Consider the following 24,942-nt stretch of genomic DNA (forward strand, 5'->3'; position numbering starts at 1 on the left):
AAATGAGTGTCCTTCCAAATTAGATACTTTTTTTGCCTGTATAATGCCCCAAAGAGGAACTGTTCCCGGTCTTCATGTTAAGTGTTCACATCCCAGGTTTCGCTTTTAACTTCATTTCAGTTTTTAAGGAACTGTGTGTCAGCTTAGGGCCATTCAAGTACAGGCTGCTTTCATGCTGAACATCAGAAACTCCCCATATACCTCCTAGGACTTCCGTATCAGTTCCTGTTACCCTCTCACAATGGAAGGACAGTAGCACATATAGTGGGTTTCCCTTCCTCTCTCAACAACCTTCAGATCCTCCTCAAAGTAACCAGGATTGTGCCCCAAATGAGTCAGGATTTGGAAATGGAGTTTTAATTTAAAACAAAGGCATTTCCGGTAACCCCTAAATCTCAGTATGTAACTTGATTTGATCTTCAGGCTTTAGAAATGAAAACAGACAACAGAAATGAATCTACTGATTGCTGGGTCATGCATTTCCAGGCTACACAGAGCAGCACTCTGAAAATAAAAATGAAAACAAAAGAAAGAATAAAGGAGAAAAAAAAGGGGGATACCATCAGAGTTCTGAGGATTTGCACAGAGGAGGACCCATTCTCCAGAAGCCAAAACAAGGAGCTGTTGGGAATCTATTCACAGATTCTGAAAATACATTCACATGCACAAGCAGTCAGTTTTGCACTAGGAAAGAGGATTGAGTGGGGTTTGGGGTTTTTCACCTTAATTTCTTATGGTTAACAATGCCCAGTAATTTTCAGCACTAAACAATGCAATATACTCCTGGTTTATTTGAAACCCAAGGCTTAGACACAAAATGGCTTTGGAAATGAGAAGTGAGGCAGCGTGGCAGCTCAGCACACTTAAGGGAACATTTTTAAGCCATTTAGCAGGAGTTTATTGCTTCAGCACCGGAGTCTTTGGGCATTCAAGCACAACAGGGAGTGCATTGTTGTGCCAGAATTGCCCGCCTTGGGTGTGTGTGGTGCGCGGCAAGGGGCCAAAGGCTGTGTTTAAACGCACCCGCATGAGAAATGTGATTTAGGCAGAACAAAGTACACTCCTGTTGTGCCTCCCCGTGATTATAAAATAGATCTGTGTCATTATAAATAGAAAATGACTGGTGACAAAGATGGTGCTTTGACTCACTTCTGAGGCCAAGCTCTTACGCTGTGGTTCCCGATGTCAGACCTATTCAGTGGCTGGGCTGCAGGCAAATGTGTCTGGCTCGGGGTTAGCCAGTCCGCATCTCATGATGGCTTAATCTCATTTTATAACAGCAGGGGATTCACTGTGGTCCTTCACAAGCAACGCTATCCGTTCACCCAAGAATGGTCCCAGACGCCTTCTGAAATGCACTGTGCCCACTGCAAGACTCAGATTGCTAAATGGCAAATTACCCTGCGCTCCAAAGAGACTGCCAAGCTATCTGGATCTGTGAATTTGAGATCCTGTTCCTACACAACTAAATGCTGCAGCTCTTGTTTATTCCAGTGGAAACAAAATCGAACACACAGAAATAATAGTGCTGTTTCAAGAGTGTAAGTTTTCCTCTTTATGCCACCTTCCATCCTAAAATGATTCATAGCACATTATTGAATTAAATAATGCAGTTAAATAAAGTAAATATATATACATAGTTTCTATGTTGTACAATAAGTAATTAAAAAACCCAAAACATCAGAGATTAAACCCGAATCTTAAGTCCCTATTGCAGTATATGGAGTATTTTGTTGGTCTATTCCCAAGCATGCTCCTTAAACCAAACCGTAGTCTTCTTGCTAAAATTATTTAATCAGAATCACACTTCTACATATATTTTATACCACAGTTTATTCTCAAAGCTCAGGATAGCCTCTCATTTCCTTAAACCTCTTAAAAACTTCCTTAATGAAAAAGCAGAGAAATCTGCTGTTTGCAAGTTCTATTTGCTTATTGCTTACTTCCAAACTAAAGTAGTTAATTTAATGAAGGGGGGAGAAAAAGTGAGACAGAAAAAGATTAATGTGGTGCCCATAGCCATTTCCCAAATTCTTCAGAGTTTATAGACCTAGGGAGACGGGGAAAAAGCAACTTCTCAGCAGTGGAGCAGAATAGGCTGAAATGACCCTGTGAAACCAAAGCGATTCTGGGAATTAAAGGATGTTCACTCCTCTTATGTTTCTATGCTGCAAACTCCTTTTAGGGCTCCCAGTAGTACCCATTAGCAATAGCCAAGCTTTTCTGTTTTAATTTAATTTAATTTAATTTCCACCAACAAATTCCACCCTGTGGTGAGAATTGACAGTATCATGTTGAGAACCATTAAAACATATTTGGATTGTTTTTACTTCATGTATATATAAAAAAAATTCCCCCACCCTTCTCAGTATTTTTTAGACAAGCAACTTCATAATAAGAGTGGGGCAGACACAATGGAGGCATCGTTATACTGTGGGATACCACCTTAGAGAGCATGGTTGGAGATACAGCAGAACATGCTGTGGCATTACACTACAGCGTGGCCTGGTCCCAGCTCCATTCTGAACCTCCCTATGATAAACCAGAATGGAGCCTGGCAGCACTGGTGGTGTCCCACCAGGTACCACTGGAACATAGCTGGTGTCCTTTTTCTGTAAGAAGACCCTATATATCACTTCTGCTTCCTTTTCTCCTTGAGAGTTTTCTGTTCTCTAAGGAAATCTTCACACTTGAAACATCTTCATGCTTATGTAGCCTTGGGCTCTACTAGGAATCCCTACTGGGAATTCCCCCACTGGGAATTCTGCCACCAGATTTCAAAGGAAAGAGAATAATAATGCTCTCCATTAATATAGGCTTTTCTGTCATGACTTTTAGGCCCCTCTCCAGGCAAGCAGGCAGGCACATGTTTAACATTAAACACAAGAGTAGTCTCCATTCACATGCTGCAAGCTAGAAATGCTCATTAGCGTTGGATCATGGCCCCAGCTGAGCTGCTAACAGACTTCAACTAGAGAGCTGGGCTGGAGGAAAGGTGGCACTGAAACCTTTCACCATGGCTGCACCATCACTGGCTGAGAGGCTTCAGCATTTCCTACCTAAGCACTGCTACTCCAATGGCCGATAGGTCATCCACTTGGCAGCAGAGGCACAAACTGTTGAGCTGCCACATTGTCATCATTCAGAGCTGCTTAGCTGATGAGCACAGCTCAAAATACACCATATTCGAGTGCATCTGCTGGAGTATTTTCAGCTTTAGCATCTTTGCAATGAATGGAGTAAGGGGAATGATTTGAGGCAGCAGTGGAATAGCATGATTGCTGCAGGCTCTGAGAGAGTACTGGGTCCTGTAACACTGTGTGGTGAGTGCCCGAGAAGTTACATGGGGCTCCTCAGACCATTGTGTTACACATTAAAACATGGACCGATCAAGCTTTGAAAACCAGCATTGGATGGGGTTTCTGTATGTCTTTATGTATCCTGGGAAATACCTAAACAAAGCCTCCTTAAAAATGGTGGCTTGCTCAGTTCTGTGCGGAAAATCACAGTCCACACTAAACAGTTTATCACTCTTAGTTTTAAGTATCCCAGATGAAAAGACACATTTTTGTTTTAAACTGCTTTTAATACTGTTTTATAAAAAAAAAATAATCATTACCTCCTTATACAAGTATAAGCCTCACAGCTTTCCTGCCTCCTCTGGAATTACTAGGTCATTGCAGACATCAAAATTAATGAAGAGATGAAAGATTCAGCAGAAAGGCAAAATCTTAATGGAAAAAAAAATGTTTCTTGATATCAAAGGCAATTTAAGAATAATGAACATATCTATCAGAATAATAAAAAAACTTCCTGATGCTTAAAAGAATGCTCATGAAGGAGGACATAAGACTTCGGGGTTTGTTTTTTATTTCTTTAAAACACCAATTCATTTTTTAAGTGAATGTATCTATGTGCTTCTGGGGCTTTACATGAATGGGATTTGCACTGCCTAAATTTTTGCTGTACTTTAAACTCAGCTAATCAGCAAAACAGTGCAGAAGGGGGGCTCTCTTTGCTTCATCCTTCTAGACAGACGGGTTAAGCTGAAACACAGGTCTCCATGAGCACCCTGTTACTTAACACTGAAGAAATGACAGAATGTTTCTGGCTAACTTGAGATTGAATTTGAACAGGGATGAGAGATATGGAAAGGTGGCTAGGGGTTAAAATTAAATGGATACATATTCAAAATAAATGCAATGTGCAATTCAGCAGAACCTTCTTGTAGGAAACTGACTCAGTTTAGTTCCTTTGTGATATAGACTGTCATTCCTCCCTGTCAGTGGCTTTGCAGGTGTTGCAAACAACCTGTAGCTCTATATTCCACACTAGACCTGATAAAGCAGTATTATTATAAGATTCTTGGTATTGGAAGAAAATGTTTGTCAGAAGCCCTCATTTAAATACTCGTGAAAAAAAATACTTCTTTAGTCCTACCTGTACAGCAAGATGACTTCTTGGCAATTCAAAAAGCCTAACAGAGAGTAAGTGTAACTAATGCATGGGATACTGTAGCACTCCCATACTGCTGCTAATAGAAGAAAAATCAGTATTAGTTCCAATATGAATGGAGTGTTGGATTGACTGAACAGGGAGCTTTGAAATAAATATCTAAGAAATGTTTGGATGAAATGGACATCTTTACAGACATTTGGTCTGCATTTCAGAAATGTAGATGATTAAATCCACATTGTTGGCTTCTTCCCCCTCTGCACTATGTCTTTCTTTACATCTTGCAAAAAATTTATGAACAAAGTTATTGTAAATCTGCAATGTCTGTCTTGTCACTTAGATTCTTTTCAGAAATGCTGCCTTGCCAATGTAGATATACAATCCTGGATGATTAATATTTATTACTTATAATTCTAAATACAATGGAAGGTCACCAAACATACCCTGCCTAAAGGAGTCTGGAGCCCTTTAAAATCTCACTAGTGATGGATCCTGAGTGAGCTAAAAGTCTTAGCAAAACACTTTTTTATGTAGGATTTCCAGTATTTCCTGCTTCTGACTATGGCTAAAGCCAAAAAGCACAAAGGTGAGCAAAAGATACAGATCTGAAAACATGAGCTTGGATTTCGAACCCAAACAAAGGTCCGGTAATGCCTGGATCTTGGATCAGCCTATAATAGAGTTATAAGTAAAATGCGAAGTTAGGATGCAGAGTGAGACTTGAATTCAGATAGAACAGGCACAGTAGCTGAAAACTGTTTCATTTTCCTCTTTCTTATATCTTTATTTTTCTTATATCCATCAGTACCTCTATCTAGGGTATCTTGGGGGTGTTAGAATAATGAAGATGTTTAAGGATTTATTTTATTCTTATTAATTAAAAGGAAGGTAGCTTGGGGATTTTCAGATTTTATAATGAAATTCTAGATGATTTTAAGAACATAAAAATCATTTTAAAAAGCTCATTGCACTAACAGCTCATTTTCTTTTTGATATAAGCTCAATCATTTTTAAACACAGTTTTTTACAAATAAATGCAACTGGAGGTCACTGAGATCAACTGATTATGATTTAGCCCTCTTCTAGCAAAACTAAAGAAAGACATTAGAATATATCAGAACTACAGGATCCAGTAAATTGGTGAAGATTCAGGTGCAAATGAGGTCAGACCCTGAAGCGGTTTGCTTACCCTGCCTGAGATCTGCTGCATATTCAGACAATCTTCTCTAAGGAGCTAAATATAATAAGCGCATAAGAACCTGCATCTGCCTCTGCGTCTTTATTCAAAGATTCATTGCGACTGTGATTAAGCAAAAGCACTAACTGAAGTACAAACCTGGAAAAAATCAACTGAGAAAAAGGTAGATTCTGTTGATGGGCATGCCCCTAGCCAAATCATAGTAAAAATTAAAAAATCCCAGTGACCATTAATCAGATAGAAGACTTTTCTCTAGAAATGAATTTGCAGAGCATTGCTGATGAGACCTTTCTAAACAGACAGAGCCATGTTGACCAGTATGATGAGTGAAAACCAGAAAGACAAACAGAAAGGACTGAGTCAATTAAAATAAATAAATAAATATTTGCCATGATTAAAAAAAATAATAAATTACAAATAATTCCAACCTCATGAAGAAATGTTTTTAACAAGCCACATATGCTTGTGCAGACACTTCTAATCTCATTAGATTTTTCTGGCTGCTATCAGTGTTCTCTGAGCCAGTTGATTTTTCAGCAGTGTTTTAAAGAGTGTGAGCCTTTGCTCTCCAGTCTAGCCACCGTTAAAACAGCCCATTCTAGGAGAAGACTTGGGAGTTCATGTATTTTCTTCTAAGATTTTGAAAGTTTGGAACAAATTGACTATTGCATGTGAAACAATAGTCAACCACAAACTATCTTCACAATCAACAACCAACATTCTGCTCCCAGCTGGTTAGTGTGAAAAGTGGAATAATCCCACCAAAGCAAGGGGATGGCTTCAGATTGTCATCAGCATCACATGGCAAAGGCTGACTTTCAATCCTGTCTTCAGTCCTCCAGCTTTTTGGAGCCAAACAAGAATCTCTCTGCTGTGAGATTCCCCTCGGTCAGAGCTCACCAGTTTGTGATTCCCTTCAAATCAGTGCAGCTCTAGCAAATCTCATCATAAGGGAAGCCACCTTGGGTTACATCTTAGCTTTATTTTATCCTTGAAAAAAACACTATATCTCCCCAAGCTGAAAATCAAGAGCCATGTGCACTGTTGTACATATCAGGGCAGCTGGGTTTCATGCAAAAGAGCTGTCATTCTGAATTTGCTAAAGTAAGGTGCAAATAATCACTCATATAAAGCAGATTGTGCCACACAGATGCTACAGATAGAACAAATAATCAGTTTTAGAACATAATCCTAATTCAGAATCATGCAACCTGGATGGGTCAACCCTGGATGAACGGGACTAAAGCATCATGAATGGATTTTGGCTACCATACTTGTTGAATTTCTGGATGGAAATGTGCCTCTCTCTGTTTTAACCTGCCCTCTGAGGCTCTCAGAGCAAACTTCTGGGGTGAGATGACGAGTGCTTGAAAGAGACCCATTTGGAGCCCAACATAAGGAAAATGCCTCCCCTACCTGGAATTCATGTGCAGCAGTAGCTTTCTCCTGCCTATCCAAGTTTCCCAAGATAGCAATCATAAAGGAACTGGCAACCACACAGTCAAGATGACAATACCCTGCATCGTTTGGTTAGCTTTGCCGATTCCCTCTATAGTCACTGGAAACAATAGGCTGTCCCCATTATCGCTGTGTCTACATGTCACTACTAACTTGCAGATCCAAGGGCTGCCCATCCGATTGCTTGTTCACTCTCTTTTGTTTAAACATTCAGATCCAACAATATCATGTAAATTCTATGCAAAGTAGCATCTGCAAATCTGACATACTCGCTCAGGTTTCCCCCTCTTGTGCCAAGTTAAAAATAAATGCCCTATAAACTCTTGGGCCTGCTAAAACAGAATATGCAGTCTGAGAGTTGTTTGTTTTAAATATAACTGCTAAAAGTATTTCCCCTTTACTGTCATACTCCTTTCCCCCCACCCCCTCTCAGATTTTGCTCCTGCCTCAAGGATGTCAATAGCACTAGGGGAAAAATCATCCTTGAAATAGCCTACAGAAGAACCCATTCTATGTGTTCCTAACTCCTGAAAATTCAGCTAACATCCTATTTTTAAAACTCCAAAGAATACAGGTGATGATATACCCCAAAATGAAAAAAAGCAGCTAGTAAAGTGGATCAATTTCAAATACTGATTGGAAATAATACTAGTTGAGCAAGATCTCAGGTTCAGATTTCAAAGGGTCTCCATGATCCCACACTAGAGCTGCCTTCTCTTTTCTCAAGGGAGAAGCAGATTTGTCCCTTACCAATACACTTGAACAGATGAAGTCATAGGGATGCCAACCGGATAGCATAACAACAAAGTATATCTTAAGGCAACAGGGAGAAGAGTCTGTAAAAGGGGATAATGAGCCACCACTGAGGTCACTTAGGACTTGCTGAGCCGCTTGGCCACGTCTGCGTAGGCTTGCTCAATTTCCTTGTCAGCTGCACAGGTGTTGGTGAATTCGTCCCTGGCATACGCATTCTTCAGGTACCGCCACAGCCCTGTCATCTCCGTTGGGAACTCAAAGTTGCGGTATTTCTTTGCAACAATCTAAACAAAGATTAAAGAGAGAAAAAAGTGAATTATTAGTGGTATATCTCCAGATTATCTTTTAGAGAGCTTCTTACTCTTTCTTATTACATAATTTATCAAAGAATCATAGACTAGTTAGGGTTGGAAAGGACCTGAAGATCATCTAGTTCCTACCCCCCCTGCCATGGGCACTAAACCATGTCACCCAAGGCTCGGTCAATCCGGCCTTGAGCACCTGCAGGAATGGAGCATTCACAACTTCCCTGGGCAACCCATTCCAGTGCCTCACCACCCTTACAGTTAAAGAACTTCTTCCTTATATCTAATCTAAACTTCCCCTGCTTAAAGTCTGAAGCCGTTACCCCTTGTCCTACCACTACAGTCCCTAATGAAGAGTCCCTCTCCAGAAACAGGAAAAGACAGAAATGTTTGGAGGCTCAGGGACCTGAGAAACAAAAAAGCCTGAAAAGTGACCATTTGTTGTCCCATATCTTGCAAGGATTCTACTTGGCTTAAAGACACTCTAAACCAATGGCTTAGTTACTGTTACCATATTATAACTTCTATGGTATCTGAAGTTCATTAATTTTACCATATTGGATTTGGGGGTTTTTCACCAGTTTTTTACCAGTTTTTTTACCAGTACATTACTTGAAGCTGAGGTGCCACATAAGAAAAAGCTGATAAGCTGAATCATAAAATGAAAGATAAGTTTAAGAGAAAGGTATTAGCAACAGTTTTATATAACATATCTTCATATTAATTTTTACATTTATATTTACCATTATATTCTATATATACTGTATCTGTATTTTTAATATATGCAATATATTTTGCCTGGCCAGTGATGTCAGAGTATGTAACCACCTACAGCTGTTGGAAGGCTGTATCTGTGTTCATGCAAAGGAAAAATTCAGGGTGGTATGGGTACCATGATTGAGAAACCAAGATGATTTAGCAGACATTAGAAACAGAAGTATTAGAATAAACTGGGAGAGAAAATGGTTATTTCAAGACTTGTCAGAATAGAAAATTGTCTATCAAGGGAAATTTTTTATTTCTAAAAACAGTCAGGCCCTTATTCAGGAAAATAGTTAAGTGCATACTTAATTTTAAGCACCTGTATAGTCCCATTGAAGTCAATGGGGCTAATCTGTGCTTAAAGCTCGTTGGTTGGTTAAGTAGCTTCCTGGATTGGGACATTTCGGTTTTCCTGTAAGAATATACCATATAGAATAATCCTGCGGTGACAGAATGAACTGCTGATAGGAAGGGATGGATTAGCTAATTTAATGAGTGCTTCCAATCTCTAGTTTTTCTGACAGTATAAAATTGTTCCTGGGCATAAATTGCATACATATGTGCCACAGAGTTCCCCTGTATTTTTAAAGCACATGGTAGAGCTCTTTTCCATCTCAGCTTTCTCAGGACAGTCATGTTCTTAGAAATGACTGTGATTTGTTTTTATTACCAGGATTCACTTGGTATATGCAAGTCCAAATCCTGTCCTAAACTGCATTTAATTAAGCATTCTTGCCTTCAGTGATGCTTCACACACGCATGGGGAAGCTAAAACCCACTGGGCAACTTAAGTCAAGATTTTCATAATTTCCAGCACACATCTTCCATCAAATTAAAAACTAATTTACCCTTTTCTTCCATCTGTAAAATGTTTTTCAGGCAATATCTTATGGCTGTGCTTGTCTGAGAAAGATTTTAATTCTTTTTTAACATCTTTCATTTCATCCAAGGGGACAAGAACCAGTAAAGTGCCACATATTCATTTTGCACTGTCTGACTCCAATGTCACCAATGAAGACAAGCCAAATAAAGAGCTAAATCTGTGAGGATATTATCACATTTCATACCTGGTGACTTATGCACTTCTGTTTTGTTTTGTTTTTACCTTCTTTGCATGTGTGCAGTCAGCTCCCAGGCTCAGTTTATGTTTTGGCTCATGGAGCCAAGTTAGATGCATGGCTTATTTCCTAACTTATTTGCTTGCCAAGGCCTGCCAGGTACTTGCTTTATTCTAAAGAAGCATGTCATCTTATAAATTAAGTAAATGCAACATTTACAAGTCAAGATGATGTACACCGTTTGCACTATACCAGTGACCATTGTACATCTTAAATCCTGGACCTCAGCAGTGACTTTGATTTGTTAACTTCTCTGTGTGAAATATCAGCTGGAACAAATATTGCCCCAAAAGATGGACTGCTGCTCTTAAGTTATAAATGGGTGGGAACCGACTAAAGTTTTGATTTCTCTCTTAAGAATAATGGAAACTAATGAGCATGAAAGACTGCTGTTACTTGCAGGAGGGTAAAAATAAAGATGAGAAAATAAAGAGATAAGACCTAGATCTTAATATTGTCTTTGCCACTGATTAGTGATGAGACAGTTTCCTCGTGTATTTAATACGTTACTTAAATTACCTTTAGGAAATAGTGAAGAGCAAAGGTACTGAAGGTATCTATGCTAAAATACTTTAGCAGGCAGCTGTCAGAGCAGAACACTGTCAGATAAGGCTTCTTTGACCATTGTATGACATCTTTTACCTTGACAACATGGAGCTTGGGCAGAAGATTGCAGTCAGCAAGGGTCAGGTCATCTCCATCCAGAAACTTGCGTTTAGAAACTTTCTCCTCTTCAGTGCTGTCTGCATCAATCTCCTCCTGCAGAGGGGTTCTCAGATAGTCATCCAGTTTCTTCAGAGCCTTCACCAAACCTTTTTCAAGGGCTTTGTCAAAAAGAAAAGAATAAGTGATTAGGGCAAAGTAAGAATTATTTAGAAACACCCATTTTCAATGGCTATGGTAGGATCTGGAAAAAAAAACTAAGAACCATTTCTTTGTTGTTAATTTGCACTCCAAAGTAGCCCAGCAAGGTCTGCCTGAAGGTAAAGTTCATCCTAAAATGGAAAAAGTGGACACAGGAAACTACTGTGCCACATCTTCTCCTGACTAGCACAAAGAGGTCATGAAAGGAAAGAACAGCTTGTCAGCACGATACACCAATAAAACACATATACCCTACAGCATTCCTCTGGTCTGTTGAGGCCATCACACAGTAAACTGCTGGCCTGTACACTGTTACTTTATCTTTCTAAACAGCTAGGTAGGACTGTAATGAAACAGAATTTTCCAGCATTACTTCAGCTCTAAGTTGTTGTAGTTTTGTAAGTTTTAAACTTCTTCCTAAGTAATTAAAGGCAATAGCAATAATTCTGAAGATGCTAACCTGAGCTCTAAGGAGCTGGAAGATACACTGCAACTGAAACAAAGGTAAGATTTGTATAATATTGTTGATATTTAACAATAATGAAATACATCTCTACAGAGGTGAGATATTCAACTACTGTTAAGATTTTCCCCACTTCATGTGCAACTTAGGTGCAAATTCTCGTTCTGACATGTCTCCAACAGGGTGTCACAATGGAGAGGAGATTTTAGACCTTTTACTGAAGGCCATGTCCCACACTGCTGCTGGCTCCAACAAATTCCGGTCTTTAAATGCCACTTAGACATACTATAAAGAACATTATAAAGTTTTTACTTAAAAGTATCAGCCCAGGCACATAATTTGTGTTCTTATACTTTACTGCCTGGATAATAGAAAAAGCTGATTGCAGTAATACACTTACAGAAAGCTGAATGACTGTGCCCAGGTTTGTATGGTATTTAAATGTCAAACACTCTGGGGTAAGAAGGGACTTCTGCATTTCTATTTGAAGGGTGACAAGCACAGGGGAGTCCTCGCCCCTGACAAGTGCCCCAAAGTGAGAAAGCAATATAAATAAGAAACAGCAAGAATTTACAATGTGAAAAAATAACAACATGACTCATGGGCTTAGGGCCAGAATTTCAGCTGGTGAAAATTACCTGCAGTGATTTATACCTGCTGCAGATCTGGCCCGGAGTCAGCATTTAAGGCCTAATCCTGTAAAATGTTATATCCCTGAGTAACGTACTGCCATTTCACTTGGGGAAGACTACTCAATGCTTCAGGTTACTCAGGTGGTGTAGCACTACAAGGCTTATGGAGGTAAATATATTTATGGAGCACAACACAAGCCTCAAAAGGCTGCAGGTATCACCCAGCATAGAGCAGCTTGCTGTCAGGTAGCTCTGCTGTCAGCCACCCCTGTGCTTTTGGCATGGAGAGAAATGAGGCACGCACAGGGCCATTGAGAGGGCAGGAGCTGGACATCACAGAGCATGATTTCTTTGCTGCCCTAACATCCATTAAACCTTGTGCCAGCAGGGGAAGTCAGATTAAGCTGCCTGATGTTTTGCTCCCACTGAAGCCTCTTGGCCAAGCACCAGAAGCCATACCAGCTCTTTTGTGGCTGACTCCTAGACACAGTGGCAAGTCCTGGCTTAATTGATTGACTGGAGAAATGACTGCAATCCAACTGAAAACACCCCAACAAACATAGCAGGGAGGGAAAGAATTTTATTTCTGAAAGCAGAGCATCTAAAGCGACTGAAGTGCTGCCATCCATAAAACAAAAGTGTTGCCATCCCTTATTTAATCAATCCAAATTGAATTTTGACACTGACATTCTGCTGTCAGATGCTGGCAGTGGTGTCTTTAATTGTCTGCAGCTGTGCTCTGCTGCACCACTTCTACTGAAGGGTAATAATTTCATAGTGTGTAATATACCCCCACATGGCAATGCTCAAAAGATTCAGCAGTCTATGGTTTGACCCATGACACCTGTTGAACAGATAGTTCTCCTTCCCTTGGTCAGCTTTGGACTATGCCCTCTTAGAGTGCATTCATTTAGAGACAGTGGTATCAAATTACTGTTATTTAATTCAATTTTGCTCATCCAGACTTTAGAGAACTGGCTTAGCACTGAGCATTTTCCAGTATCGCCTTCACCCAGTAGGACTGTTGGTCGTCTGAGTCCTCTCTGCAATATTTCCAGTATCAGTGCTATGTTAGATGTTTGGTGCTAGCCCATGGGGCCAGTTAGGTGTGTGTACAAAGACAGGAGCAGCAGGTGAGATGTGCTTATGTAACTTTTCTGGAACTTATTATAGTTGGGTTTTTTTTTTTTGCTCTTACTGATATATCAAAGTGCGTCATGGCTGTCGCAAAAACAATGCCTGGAGTAAAGCCTATTTGTGACAGTGGGAAAAACATCTATCTGAATTCATACTTGGCACTTGCATACAGCAACTTTCAGCCAGAAATAAGTATATGTTCAGGGTTTAACACATCTGTGACCTAATTCACAGGCACTGCTGGAACCTACAAGATCCCTTTGACATCTTACAGGCAGGGCCATCTCATATCCTGATAGTCAAGAACTTGTAAAACAAATGACCCCATGTAATTAATCAAAACTCTTCTGATTCTAGTAGATCTCTCATAACAGCCATGAAAATCGAAGAGTAGTGAAGAAGGGAGAACTGCCTTTCTTCCAACTGAATAGTGACCGAATTTTTAAAAGCTAAGAGAATTAAGATCCTAAACCTGCCATTTCAGATGGAGTTCAGGTACAGGATCAGAGTTTTAAAGTCTGTCAATGTTTTCCAAGCCATTTTTTGAAATCCATATGCAAATATCCATGTTGCAAACCCTACTTTCTAGGTGCCCTGACTGATTCAGATTTATCTATATGATTTAAGTCATGTTCCTTGAGAAGGTGCTCAGAGAAATGCCCACTGAATGTAGGAGGATGAATAAAAGAGTCTCAAAAATATTGAAGCAAGAGGTTTCTAACTGTCACATCTCAGAGAGAATTAAAAATATAATGCTGGCATGACTGGGGAACTCACCCTATGTTTGAATTCACCAGTGACCCCCCAGAACAGAGAGGACAGTTTTTAGTTTCTTAGAAAAAAAAAACACTTGGAGAAGTGCTCTTTGTGACCACAAAGAGTTGAGGTTAAAAGCTTGATAAAGTGGAGACCAGTGATGAGTGGCATTCTTCAGGGATCAATATTGGTTTTGTCAGTGACAGAAACAGTGGGACTGAGTGCACCCTCATCAAGTCTGCCGAGACACCAAGCTGTGTGGTGCAGTCAACATGCTGGAGGGAAGGGATGCCATCCAGAGTGATCTCAACAGGCTTGAAAGGTGCACAAGTGCGTACTTCATGAAGTTCAACAAGGCCATGAGCAAGACCCTGCAATTCCAGAAACGTTTAAACAGCCAATTCCCTTGGCAATTTATCCTCTTGGAAACATCATTAAGTAACTACTTAAGCTGATAACAGCTGAGACTCCACTGCAAATCAATGGGTGGGATTAATCTTCTGTGAAGTGAGTAAATTAAATGAGCTTCCTGTAGTCAATGGAGTCTCTTCTACATTTGGTTTAGGTGCCCCCTAAGTCAGCTGTTTGGAGAACTTCTCCTGAAGTGTCTAATCTCAGACTCGCATTGTCTTGGTAATGTCAGGGTTCGGTAATGGAGGATTCGGTATTACAACATTGAGTAGAACTATGCCTGAGAATGTGGCTCTACTGCTTTTGGAATGTCTACCTCCAATTACTTCCCCACTCTGCAGACTTTCAGTGTTAATATAAAGATCCCAAATGTGACCCATTCTGCAAGAGGAGGCCTGTCGTTAGCTTACCTATTGAACTGCTGCAATATCTGAACTCTTAGAAACCATCTTTCTGGACAGTGAATTCACCAAGCACAAAGGCACAAGCATTGTATTGCCTCCACGGTGATGTATTTAACGTAACTTCAAATTTTAAGAAGTTCTAGCTGTGTATGTACAAAATCCACAGTGGAACCATCTCTCTCACCCTCCACTCTGGGCTATTTATGCAGTCCAAGACAACTTACGGCAATCACAGTCCTGCTGTGTCACCCTACCAGTAGTAAACAACAGTATTAACAAAAAAACCCCTCACGAACTCTTTGTGATTTTCCTTCTCCCTTCAAAACTATGCTTTATACAACTTTAGTTAAGAAGCCTGAGTTAGAAGCCAGAAAAATAGCACTTTCCAACCTCAAAGCAACCACAGAACACTTAATGAATGTATTACCATCTGTCAAATGCACAGGGTGAGGTTCAATTTAGCTGATGATACCTAATTCACAATGACGCTCTGTTTTCAGCAAAAGGTTACTTGATGTTGAACAATGACATTAACAAATCTTGACATGCATAGAAATATAAATAATGTAGCAGAAGTTAATAATTGGCAAAATTGTGCTCTCAGTTACACTGACATAAAAGAGGAGTAACTTCGCATTGTCAACAAGCTATTCCATATTTACTCCAGTTCAACCAAGAACAGACTTTGGCTCTGTTACTCAACTCTTCAAGCAAAAACTTCCTTAAACTATTAGCCTGTGCAACTATTTCCAGGGGACAAAGAGAAGCTGTTGTGTCTTGAAGTAGTTATACCACAATGGAACAAAACACTGGAAAACATAAATGCATGGAGCAATACTTCGGGGGGGGGGGGGAAGAAAGAGGTACAAATGTCAAAGATTCATTACTAGGTACTCAGGATGAAATTTTGGCCATACCAAAGCCCATGTAAGTTTTGCTGTTGACTTCCATGGAGTTAGGATTTCTCCTGAAGCTTTTAAAGCCAAAAAGGACTGTTATTATCAGTTAATCTGACCTCCAAAATAATACTGGCCATAACACTCCCATCATCACTGGCCATTTCCATCTCTACTTTCTGTGGGTCAAATAAGGCTGAATTAAAATGGAAAGTAACTAGAAAGTAGTAAAAGAAAAACCGTTTGGGAAAAGTAAAACTGATTCAGGCTGCCCACACCCACAGCATTTGCTGAGGTCAGACAAGGACTCTTCTTCCCCTTCCTTGAACTCCAAATATTTACTTCCTTGTTCAGTGCTGGGACGAAGTGAAATAGCAAAACAGACAAAGCACATAAATGCCAAACTCTGTGGCCTGAAGGAGCCACTGGAAGGCAAATCATTCCATCCTAAAATAGTAGCCTAGGAAAAGCTGAATTACCACCAGAGGAGCCTCTCTCTCTCTCTTTTGAGAACAGGCAGACTGGCTACCTAAATTTAAAATAGCTAAAATTAGGTGAGATGACTCCTGGTTTATGTGTCTGAGTGGAACCATTGCAGAATGAGAATTCTACTTGATAGTTATTATGGGAAGAGATGAAAAGCATAGAGGGTACAATAAGAGCATTAAGAACAATTGTTTCTTTGCCAAACTGAACATGAAAAACTTTGATTTATGTTATACAAGAGCAAGACTAGCTCGTTCTTTAAACAAAGTTTAAAAGCAAACAAAGTAGTTTAAAGCAAAATAACATAAGATTTCCAAACAAGCATGAAAACAAAAAGAAAGCCATGTTTTGGGATGGTTGGTTAAGTTAGTCATGCCTAGACATTCCATCATTTTCACATCACTTTTAAAATGTTCGTAATCTTCAAAATTAACATCTTTTCTAAATTGAAAAAAAGAATAACCTTTTGTTTCAAAAGGTTTAAGAGAAAATACTTTCATTTTTCAAAACAAGTCATTATTCACCAAATTCAACCCACATTTGCCAATAATTCAGGTTACTCACACCGCACATGGCATTTTTTTGTCAAATAAACATTTTGTCACAAAATATTTTCTCCAAAGCAAAGTAAAATACATGTGGCCCTCTTCATCAGTGAATAACACTGAAAGCACAGTGACAACAAGGCTTCGAAGCCATCTAAGCCCAGCAACATAATGACTTTTGTAGCCATCATCTGAAACCACCTGAGACTGACCTCAGCAGAACCGCAAGTTTCTTAATTGTCAAGCCCAGGCAAGTTCAACAAACAATGATCCATGTACAAAAATGAACAACGATTCCTGCTGCTACCCTGGATCACTGATTGATGCTTTTCCTTTTTACTGCTTTCTTCCACTGCCTTCCAGTAAGATTTATCCTGTAACACACGCAAATGAACTTGGTGAAATATGCAATGAGGGAAAAGGGGGAACAGTACATAAATATTCACAGTCTCACACAAACAATCTGAGATTTATTTTTCCTTTAAAAAAACAAACCACCTTTCCTGATCACTTCCAGATTCACAGAGTTTGATATTATGTGAGACTCAATACTGTTTTCTGGTAGGAGAGGGAAACCAGCTAAGAAACAGCAATTTAAGGTAAGAAAATATCATTCTACCAGCTTGACAGTCTGATTAAAGACCAAGGATTCATATTTTCACTCTCTTTTTTTCTCCATCCTGCTCATTTTCTTTCAGACAGGCTAAACAGAGTATTGTAACTTTAATCTGTATAGATTAATCCTTCTCACATGGAGGAGCTGTGACTGCAATATGTACCCCACTGTATTACATATTGAACAGTTTATCTTCCCCCCTGTGATTTCAATATAACCCTTGGGATTTGAGTGCTGCCTTGATTTCTTTTGTTTAGCCATTTCAGACTCAGGTATCTTGTCTAAGCTGGTTATGTAGGTTCCCTCTCTGCTCAGAGGTATAAGCATCTCCAGAGGGCAATTCCTTCCAACTTCCCGAGACACCTGATATAAACTGGTGTGACTCACTCCACATATGCCCTCCTTGCTGCTTGAATTACAGATGAAGCCTAAAGGACTAATTCAGACTAGACACCTAACTTTCAGGGAGGTAAAGTCAGGTGAGATGAATCCTACCCTTTAAATATGATTTCACGGTTCACCTAAGTGATGTAGGATTATACCTCCCATTTTATTTCATGTTACTTAGATATTAGGGCTTACTCCCCAAAGTACATTGCAAATTTGAGCATCACAACATCCTTTCCAGGCATGTTTCTGCCTTGTAAAATCCCCAGCTCTGAGCAGTGCCTATACTGAGAGGCAAATGAGTGGGCAGTCACAAAGAGAACCATTAGAAATTCAGAGGAGGAGGATGGATGTTGTATACTCCCAGGAACCCACATATAGATGCCTAGCTCTGGGCCAAAGGGAGTTTCAGGGTGAGTCACCCTCCTATTGAAGATGTTCCACTCTAGATAAATAATTCAATATTCACTTGAACAGAGACTTGTGCATGCGCAGTCTCTGTTCACAGATAAATGCCTATACAACCACACACAATACAGATAAATGCCTATACAACCATGCTAAAAGGTTGTGATCTGTTTCTCTTAATTTAATAAATAAATACCTAGTTCTGTATACAGAAGAAAAATCCATAAGTGTTTCTTATTCCTCAACTCTACTTTCCTGGTTAGGGATTTCTCTTAGGGATTTTTCTTATGGCACTGGGGATCATAATCATCATCAAAATCAGTCAGAGCTGTGACTTGAAAATGGATTTTTACTGCTAGTCAGTGTTCAGGTGAGCTCACCAGTAGTGGGATGAGTCACAAAAACACAGGTACACAGATGCAAACAGCCACACAACTTCAGTCATAAGTTGCCTTTCAGACATGGTCTAAACCATGCATAAATAGGTATATATATTTAGGTATAGGTATATATATTTCCATATATGTTGGCAGTGTTCAAGGCCAGGTTGGACGAGGCCTTGTGTAATATGGTTTAAAGCAAGGTGTCCCTGCCCATGGCAGGGGGGTTGGAACTTGATGATCTTAAGGTCCTTTCCAACCCTAACTCTTCTATGATTCTATATATGTTCTGTGTATGTCTAGTGAGAGAAATGGAGGTGCTGAACCCCAGAAGCAAGTCATCCATGGCTTCAAGGCACATGGAGCTGAAATACAGCTGTTAGATACCCAAAGCAACCTTAGGAACACAGACACATCAATAATCTAATGATTGACTTACAGATAAGGCTCACCTTGCCTAACTTCAGCTATCAAAGCATTAGGTAATTAGTTCAACCTAGTTGTTCAAGTCTCCTTTATAGATAGTAATGAAAGACAGGAACTGCCAAACGTTTATATCTATATTTTAAGATCAAACTGCCCTTCTGAAATGGACCTATTTCTCTCTCCATTGATCACAAAAGAAGCCAGGAATATTGAATGACTAATGTATAGCTTTTAGAGAGACTCAGGTGAACTGATCCCTCCCTTACCATCCCTCTTCCATTCCCTCCCCACCTTATCCACAAACTCTTGATGATGTGGATTGATTGATTAGCACTTCAACCCAGAAGTCTAAAATATTTCAGCGGACTTGTCTCAAAAACTCCACAGAAGACATCTCTTAGTCTCAGAGAGACTGACACCTGAATTTCCCAGGTTCCCCTTCCTAAGGCTGAGCACAGTGATTCAAGTTTAAGAGGTTAGCTGAGCTGGATTTAGGACACTTTAGTCTCTTCTTCCCAAGCTTTTCTACATGACCTATATAAGGTTTAATGACTTAAATTATCTGCCTTCCAACTTCCTATATGTAAAATAATGATAACAGCACTCTTCAGCCACAAACTGTACGTTGTAAAACTAGTATTTTTGGCAATCAAAAAGAAAGAATTAAAAGCAGTCCACCAGCCATAGACTTATGTTTCAGGTTAGATGTGATACCACCTGTCCTCCTACTCCCAGATTAAGGTGAATCAATAATGTTTTCAAAAAAAAAAAAAAAAAAGTTAAACAATTAAACACATTTTTCAAACATCTAGGAAGTTTGTTTTAACTGGTTTCTAGTCTTAGACTAAAAACTCAGTTTTCTTCCTTACCTTTTCTTACATGGCTTTACAGTGGAGGTAAGAAATAAATGTAATACTTGTAACTTTATCATAAAGAATGAAATTGGAGCTCCTTCAAATGCTGTTTTTTAAGAAGAGAACCCAGGTGTTCAAATGACACCAAAAGAGGAGTTCATTTCCCAGTCTCTTAAGAGGCCAAGTGACCCTGAGAGCAGGAAGCAAGTGAATGTAAAACTACTGTCCTACAAGTGCCCCAGGAAGAACAGCACCTAACGTGCATTTCACAAATCATTGTAACCTTGCAGCAGCACGTAAGTGACAAGCATCACTTCTAGAGCACGTCCCCAGGGGCCTGTTCCTGACCCCTGTAATGCTAGTCTTTTGCAGGTGTCCCTAAAACAAATGCAGACAAGAAGCAGCTGATTTGCATCAGAAAACTGAAAAAAAAAAAACCCCAAACCCCCAAAAAACCCAACCAAAACCACCAAGCCTGGCTGATTATAAAACCACATATTTATAGCATGAGGTTATCACTCTGGTATCATGATTTTTAGGATGTTGTATGTTTACTCAGAGTGTAAAGTTTTGTTTTACTACTAAAGAGCAAAAAGATGGGACAAACAAAGGAAAACTAACTACATGTTTTTGCACTAAAGTTAACTTCTGGTAGGGAGTGCAACTGGGCTTTAGCGACAGTGCTGTGGGGACCCCTTGTGTTCTAATGTTTAAGCAGAGAAGATCGCTCCTCTACAGGCTGTTGATGCTTGCATCTTTAATCTTTCAATCCCAGGCATGTAGAGGAATAAAGTCTGCTTTTGTTTACACCAGGATAATAATCCCCATTGCACTCCCTGGTTTTTGACTACGCTATTTAACTTCAGCAATGGTGGAGGGAAGACACATGAGAGGGAAATGCAGCAATGCAGCGCAGAAGCACCTGAGGATGAAGTTTTAAAGCTTATTGAAATCCCACATTAACTTGGCAAATCTCAGTCTCAAATTGTTGCATTTTAATGTTTCCAGTATTTTCTGCCCTTTGTGTCCAAAAATTGTTAGTGAGATACAAAAACCATGAGATGATGAGATTTACAAATGACTCACATCTTAATTCTTTTCCATTGTTTTTCTGCTTTTGAGATTTCTTGTGTCAAGCCTCATGAAATGACTTAGGGATCATCATGACTATGCCTCAACTTAACTTCTCTGAAGGGAGCAGAGGCAAAAAGAGTTACAATTATGTCTGGATATATGTAAACTACTAGGGAAGTCATATTCTCTCTGTTGTAACTACTGTTGAAGCAAGTATTAAGAACATTTTTCCAAGTTCTAGAGTCCCCAGTTTAAAAAGGCATTGGAAATTCCAGCAAGTGGTCAAAGGAGAACAATGTTTTAATGAGACTAAGAAAAGGCAGGCTTTAATCCATTTCTGACAGAAATAGGAGAAACTGGGATTGAGGAAGACAGAGCTGCACAGGCAGGTCATGGCACTTTAAAATTGCTAACATCAACCTTTAGGTCTCAGAACAAGAACAGAGGTAGGTTGATTGTACCATCATCGATGTCACAGAGAATTTGCCAGTCAACATTTAGACTTCACTCTTAAGATGCTTGCAAAAATATCACAGTATCTTTTCTCCTAGTACACAATCAGGAGTGTTATGGGCTTCTCCATGGCTATCGGGTCATTCTCTTCTGGACATGGGAATGGTTGGACCAATGCCTTGGAGTGGTGCAGAAAGTCTTGCTGAGTAGATGCTTTCCTCCCATGTTCAGAGTCATCCTGATTCAAGGTTAAGATCTCGGAAACAACTGGTTTTGAGCTTTGAGTGGGTGAATCACTGGGGTTCACCTTCCCCTGCAGTACAGAATATGGATTAGCTATTGCCATCAGCTGGGTATCCCTCGCCCAGGATATCTTCCCCCTTAAAGAGGCATTGTGCACCAAAGACACTTGAGTTTCTCCTATTCTCTGTTCTGATAGAAAGCAACTTTTGTATTAAAGGATGAAATCCTAAAATGTTTTCTCAGTGGGCAAAACTGACTGGAATATAATTTTCAGGAGGTCATAGCAAAAAATGCAAAGGTTCTTCTTGCTTCAAATCCATGAAATTCTGATATTTTTTCTGCAATCAGAAGAATCACAATATGCAGACAAGAACTGTGTCTCCAGCTCTCATTTAGTCATCTTATTCCCAGGACTGTTTTCAAGTTAAAGGTCAAATATTTAGGATCCAATCTAATAAACAAAATTAGCAACACTGATTTTAATTTATGTCTCTTTCCTCTTTTTTTCCCCATTACTTTATGAAGAACATTTGCATGCATAAAACAAAAAAAAATCTGTTTTGGGAAAAACAGATTCTAGGCCAATCTTTCTCCCTTTGAAGTCATCAACAGTGTTGCAAACTGACTTCCAGAAGAGCCAGTCATTGGACTCTGTCATGAGATAGCTTGCTCTACAATTGTTAAATATAAGCCTGTGTACAGTCCTCTTGGGACAGTAAGACCAGCTGGGTCCTTAAATCTTGACATTCACTTATGTAAGATTTGGACACTTTACTGAGTAAGGCCATAACTTCATCTAAATCCTTGCTGTGGGGAACATACTTCAGATGCACCAAGTATATTGCAATGAAGGGAGTTATCCACCAGGGTGAAACCATAGAGCAATGAAGTTAAAATTCAATTCTAAATAATAATGTAATTTAGGCCTCCCATTCCAGCAGCGAGGCGCTTAATTCCTCCCAGGACTGCTGCCGCCAAATTGCTCTAATCCACTTCCAGCTGTGCTACTGCTCCTGTGTGCAAGCATGGGAGCTCAGCTGGGAAACAGAACAAAGCATCCGAGTAAAGCCAGCAGCAGTTGGAGGAATATTCAAGCACACAGGGGAAATAATTCCCTCTTAAAGAACAGCATCTGCCAACTACTGTTCCCATTGCAAGTATTTTAGTCTAGGCCTAGCCTGTGCATATACGCCTGTTTAGATTCAGCAAATGCTTGAGCATATGCCTTGATTTGAGTATATAGAATTACAGAATGATAGAATAGTTAGGGTTGGAAAGGACCTTAAGATCATCTAGTTCCAACCCCCATGCCATGGGCAGGGACACCTCACACTAAACCATATCACCCAAGTCTCTGTCCAACTTGGCCTTGAACACCGCCGGGATGGAGCATTCACAGACTCCTTGGGCAACCTATTCCAGTGCCTCACCACCCTAACAGTAAATAACTTCTTCCTTAGATCCAGTCTAAACTTCCCCTGTTTAAGTTTTAACCCATTACCCCTTGTCCTATCACTACAGTCCCTAATGAAGAGTCCCTCCTCAGCATCCCTATAGGCCCCCTTCAGATACTGGAAGGCTGCTATGAGGTCTCCATGCAGCCTTCTCTACTCCAGGCTGAACAGCCCCAACTTTCTCAGCCTATCTTCATATGGGAGGTGCTCCAGTCCCCTGATCATCCTCGTGGCCCTTCTCTGGACTTCTTCCAACAGTTCCATGTCCTTTTTATGTTGAGGACACCAAAATTGCACACAGTACTCCAGGTGAGGTCTCATGAGAGCAGAGTAGAGGGGCAGGATCACCTCCTTCAACCTGCTGGTCACGCTGCTTTTGATGCAGCCCAGGATACGGTTGGCTTTCTGGGCTGCGAGAGAACACTGAAGGTGGCTCATGTTAATCATATAATTAATTTCTTTGACTTCGGGATATTTTGTCAACTGATATTTAGGGGTTTGCATATTCTGTGTCTTGAACTTATATAATTTTTTTTTTTTCTCCCTCCCTATGGTATGCTATGAGTTCAAAGCTACTTCAGCACAGATATGCCAGAAAATTGTGTTTTCTAGAACATTAATTGTAAATATTTACAGTTCCCAGAATAGCTGCATCTAAGACTACTATTCAGGCATACCAAGCTCCTGCCTTGTAAGCTTGCAGTCTGATTGCATCTGGATTTACAGAGAGTTTTAATTTTTTATTGTTTTCAAATAGTATTTTTTACATTTCCATCAGGAAATCTTCATACCTTAATTAGCAACATCTTAGAAGAAGGGAAAAAAACCCAAATAACAAGAAGATCAAGAAACATTCCCTAGTAAGGTAGATATTTCTGAGATTCGGATGATGGTTTGTTATAATTTTAGAAAACTAAAAACCTCTTCCTTCCAATGGCATAAAATTTCAGTTCTTAGTTTGGTAAGTCAAAAGATATTGGTCCTTAAAGCTCTCTGGTACCAGACAGAATACTGATGACTCTGGGCCTCTGGCCAGCATGATTTTGAGGAGAACTTCCAAAAAGTTACTTCTCAAGCAAACTTATTTTCAAAGTGCTGTTTCTAAGCATTTTAGAATCAGTCTTTGATTGCTGGTTAGAAAGTACATAAAGGAGGAGAGATGATAAATGCAACTTGCAGTGCTACTTAACAAGTTAGCACACAGCTATCACCACTGTTTTAGCCATCTTTATATGTGTGTTTTCACAAAGAGACAGAGTGGAAAACAGTTTTATTAACATATCATGAGTGAGTTATATGGGTCATCCCAAATGAATGGCAATAAAAGCTTTATATCACACTCACCAACATGTATGTGGTACTTTATGTGACACAAATGTTGCAGAAAAGCTATTTTACATATGTTTTAAAGACTGGGTATTTTTTATATTAAGGCTGGTTTGTAAAGCTGCCAGGCACTTCAGCTATCATGAGCCCAACAATATTCAGCTCAGAGGGAGTCATAAAAGCTTGTTTAAAATGCTCTGAAATAGCTTTTTTATGCTTCAAAATGCCAAAGTTAAAGATCTGTCATCCTGATATCTGCTATCACAAAACAAGTCTTTTTCTCTAAAACAATTTTAAAAGCTATTTCAAGTCCTTCCTGGTCGCATGGCAGAGAAAATATTGTCACAGTATGGGATGAATTGTGGCCCATGTTCAGCCTTGGACAGGTGTTGAGTTCTGTAGTGGAAAAGGGAAAATCTGCAACTAAAGAGGAAGAAGGAAAACTTTTAATGGCAAGTTGATACACAGCCATCACATGTACAAATATATTTATACCTATATATTTGTACAGCACCTTGGAAATTTGTGCAAAAAGCATAACCCATTAATGTTGGTTCCAAATTAGAACCTGATCCAAGATCCCTGCCACAGGAAACTCACCATCAATACAAGGGCATTCAAACAGCTTTTTAAACTTGCTTTGTCAAAGTCAGGAGGAGTTTTGCCAGTGACTTT

General features: G+C 39.6%; 1 protein-coding gene across 5 annotated transcripts in view; it reads right to left on the reverse strand.

Moving 5' to 3' along the window:
* Window positions 1–4,066: 4,066 nt before the first annotated feature.
* Window positions 4,067–24,942, reverse strand: part of CLIC5 (chloride intracellular channel 5) — an 85,383-nt gene continuing 64,507 nt past the window's right edge. For all 5 annotated transcript variants that reach the window (XM_061372261.1, XM_061372258.1, XM_061372257.1 and 2 more), the window contains 2 exons: window positions 10,695–10,876; window positions 4,067–8,151 (listed from right to left, as the gene is read on the reverse strand). In XM_061372261.1, the coding sequence (XP_061228245.1) occupies window positions 7,984–8,151; window positions 10,695–10,876 (350 nt within the window). In that variant the 3' untranslated portion in view covers window positions 4,067–7,983. The remainder of the gene's footprint in view (window positions 8,152–10,694; window positions 10,877–24,942) is intronic.

The sequence above is a fragment of the Neopsephotus bourkii genome, unplaced genomic scaffold (assembly GCF_033783945.1).
Source record: "Neopsephotus bourkii isolate Nb327-2 ecotype Australia unplaced genomic scaffold, CSIRO-AGI_Nbou_v1 NB_1600, whole genome shotgun sequence".
Taxonomy (NCBI): domain Eukaryota; kingdom Metazoa; phylum Chordata; class Aves; order Psittaciformes; family Psittacidae; genus Neopsephotus; species Neopsephotus bourkii.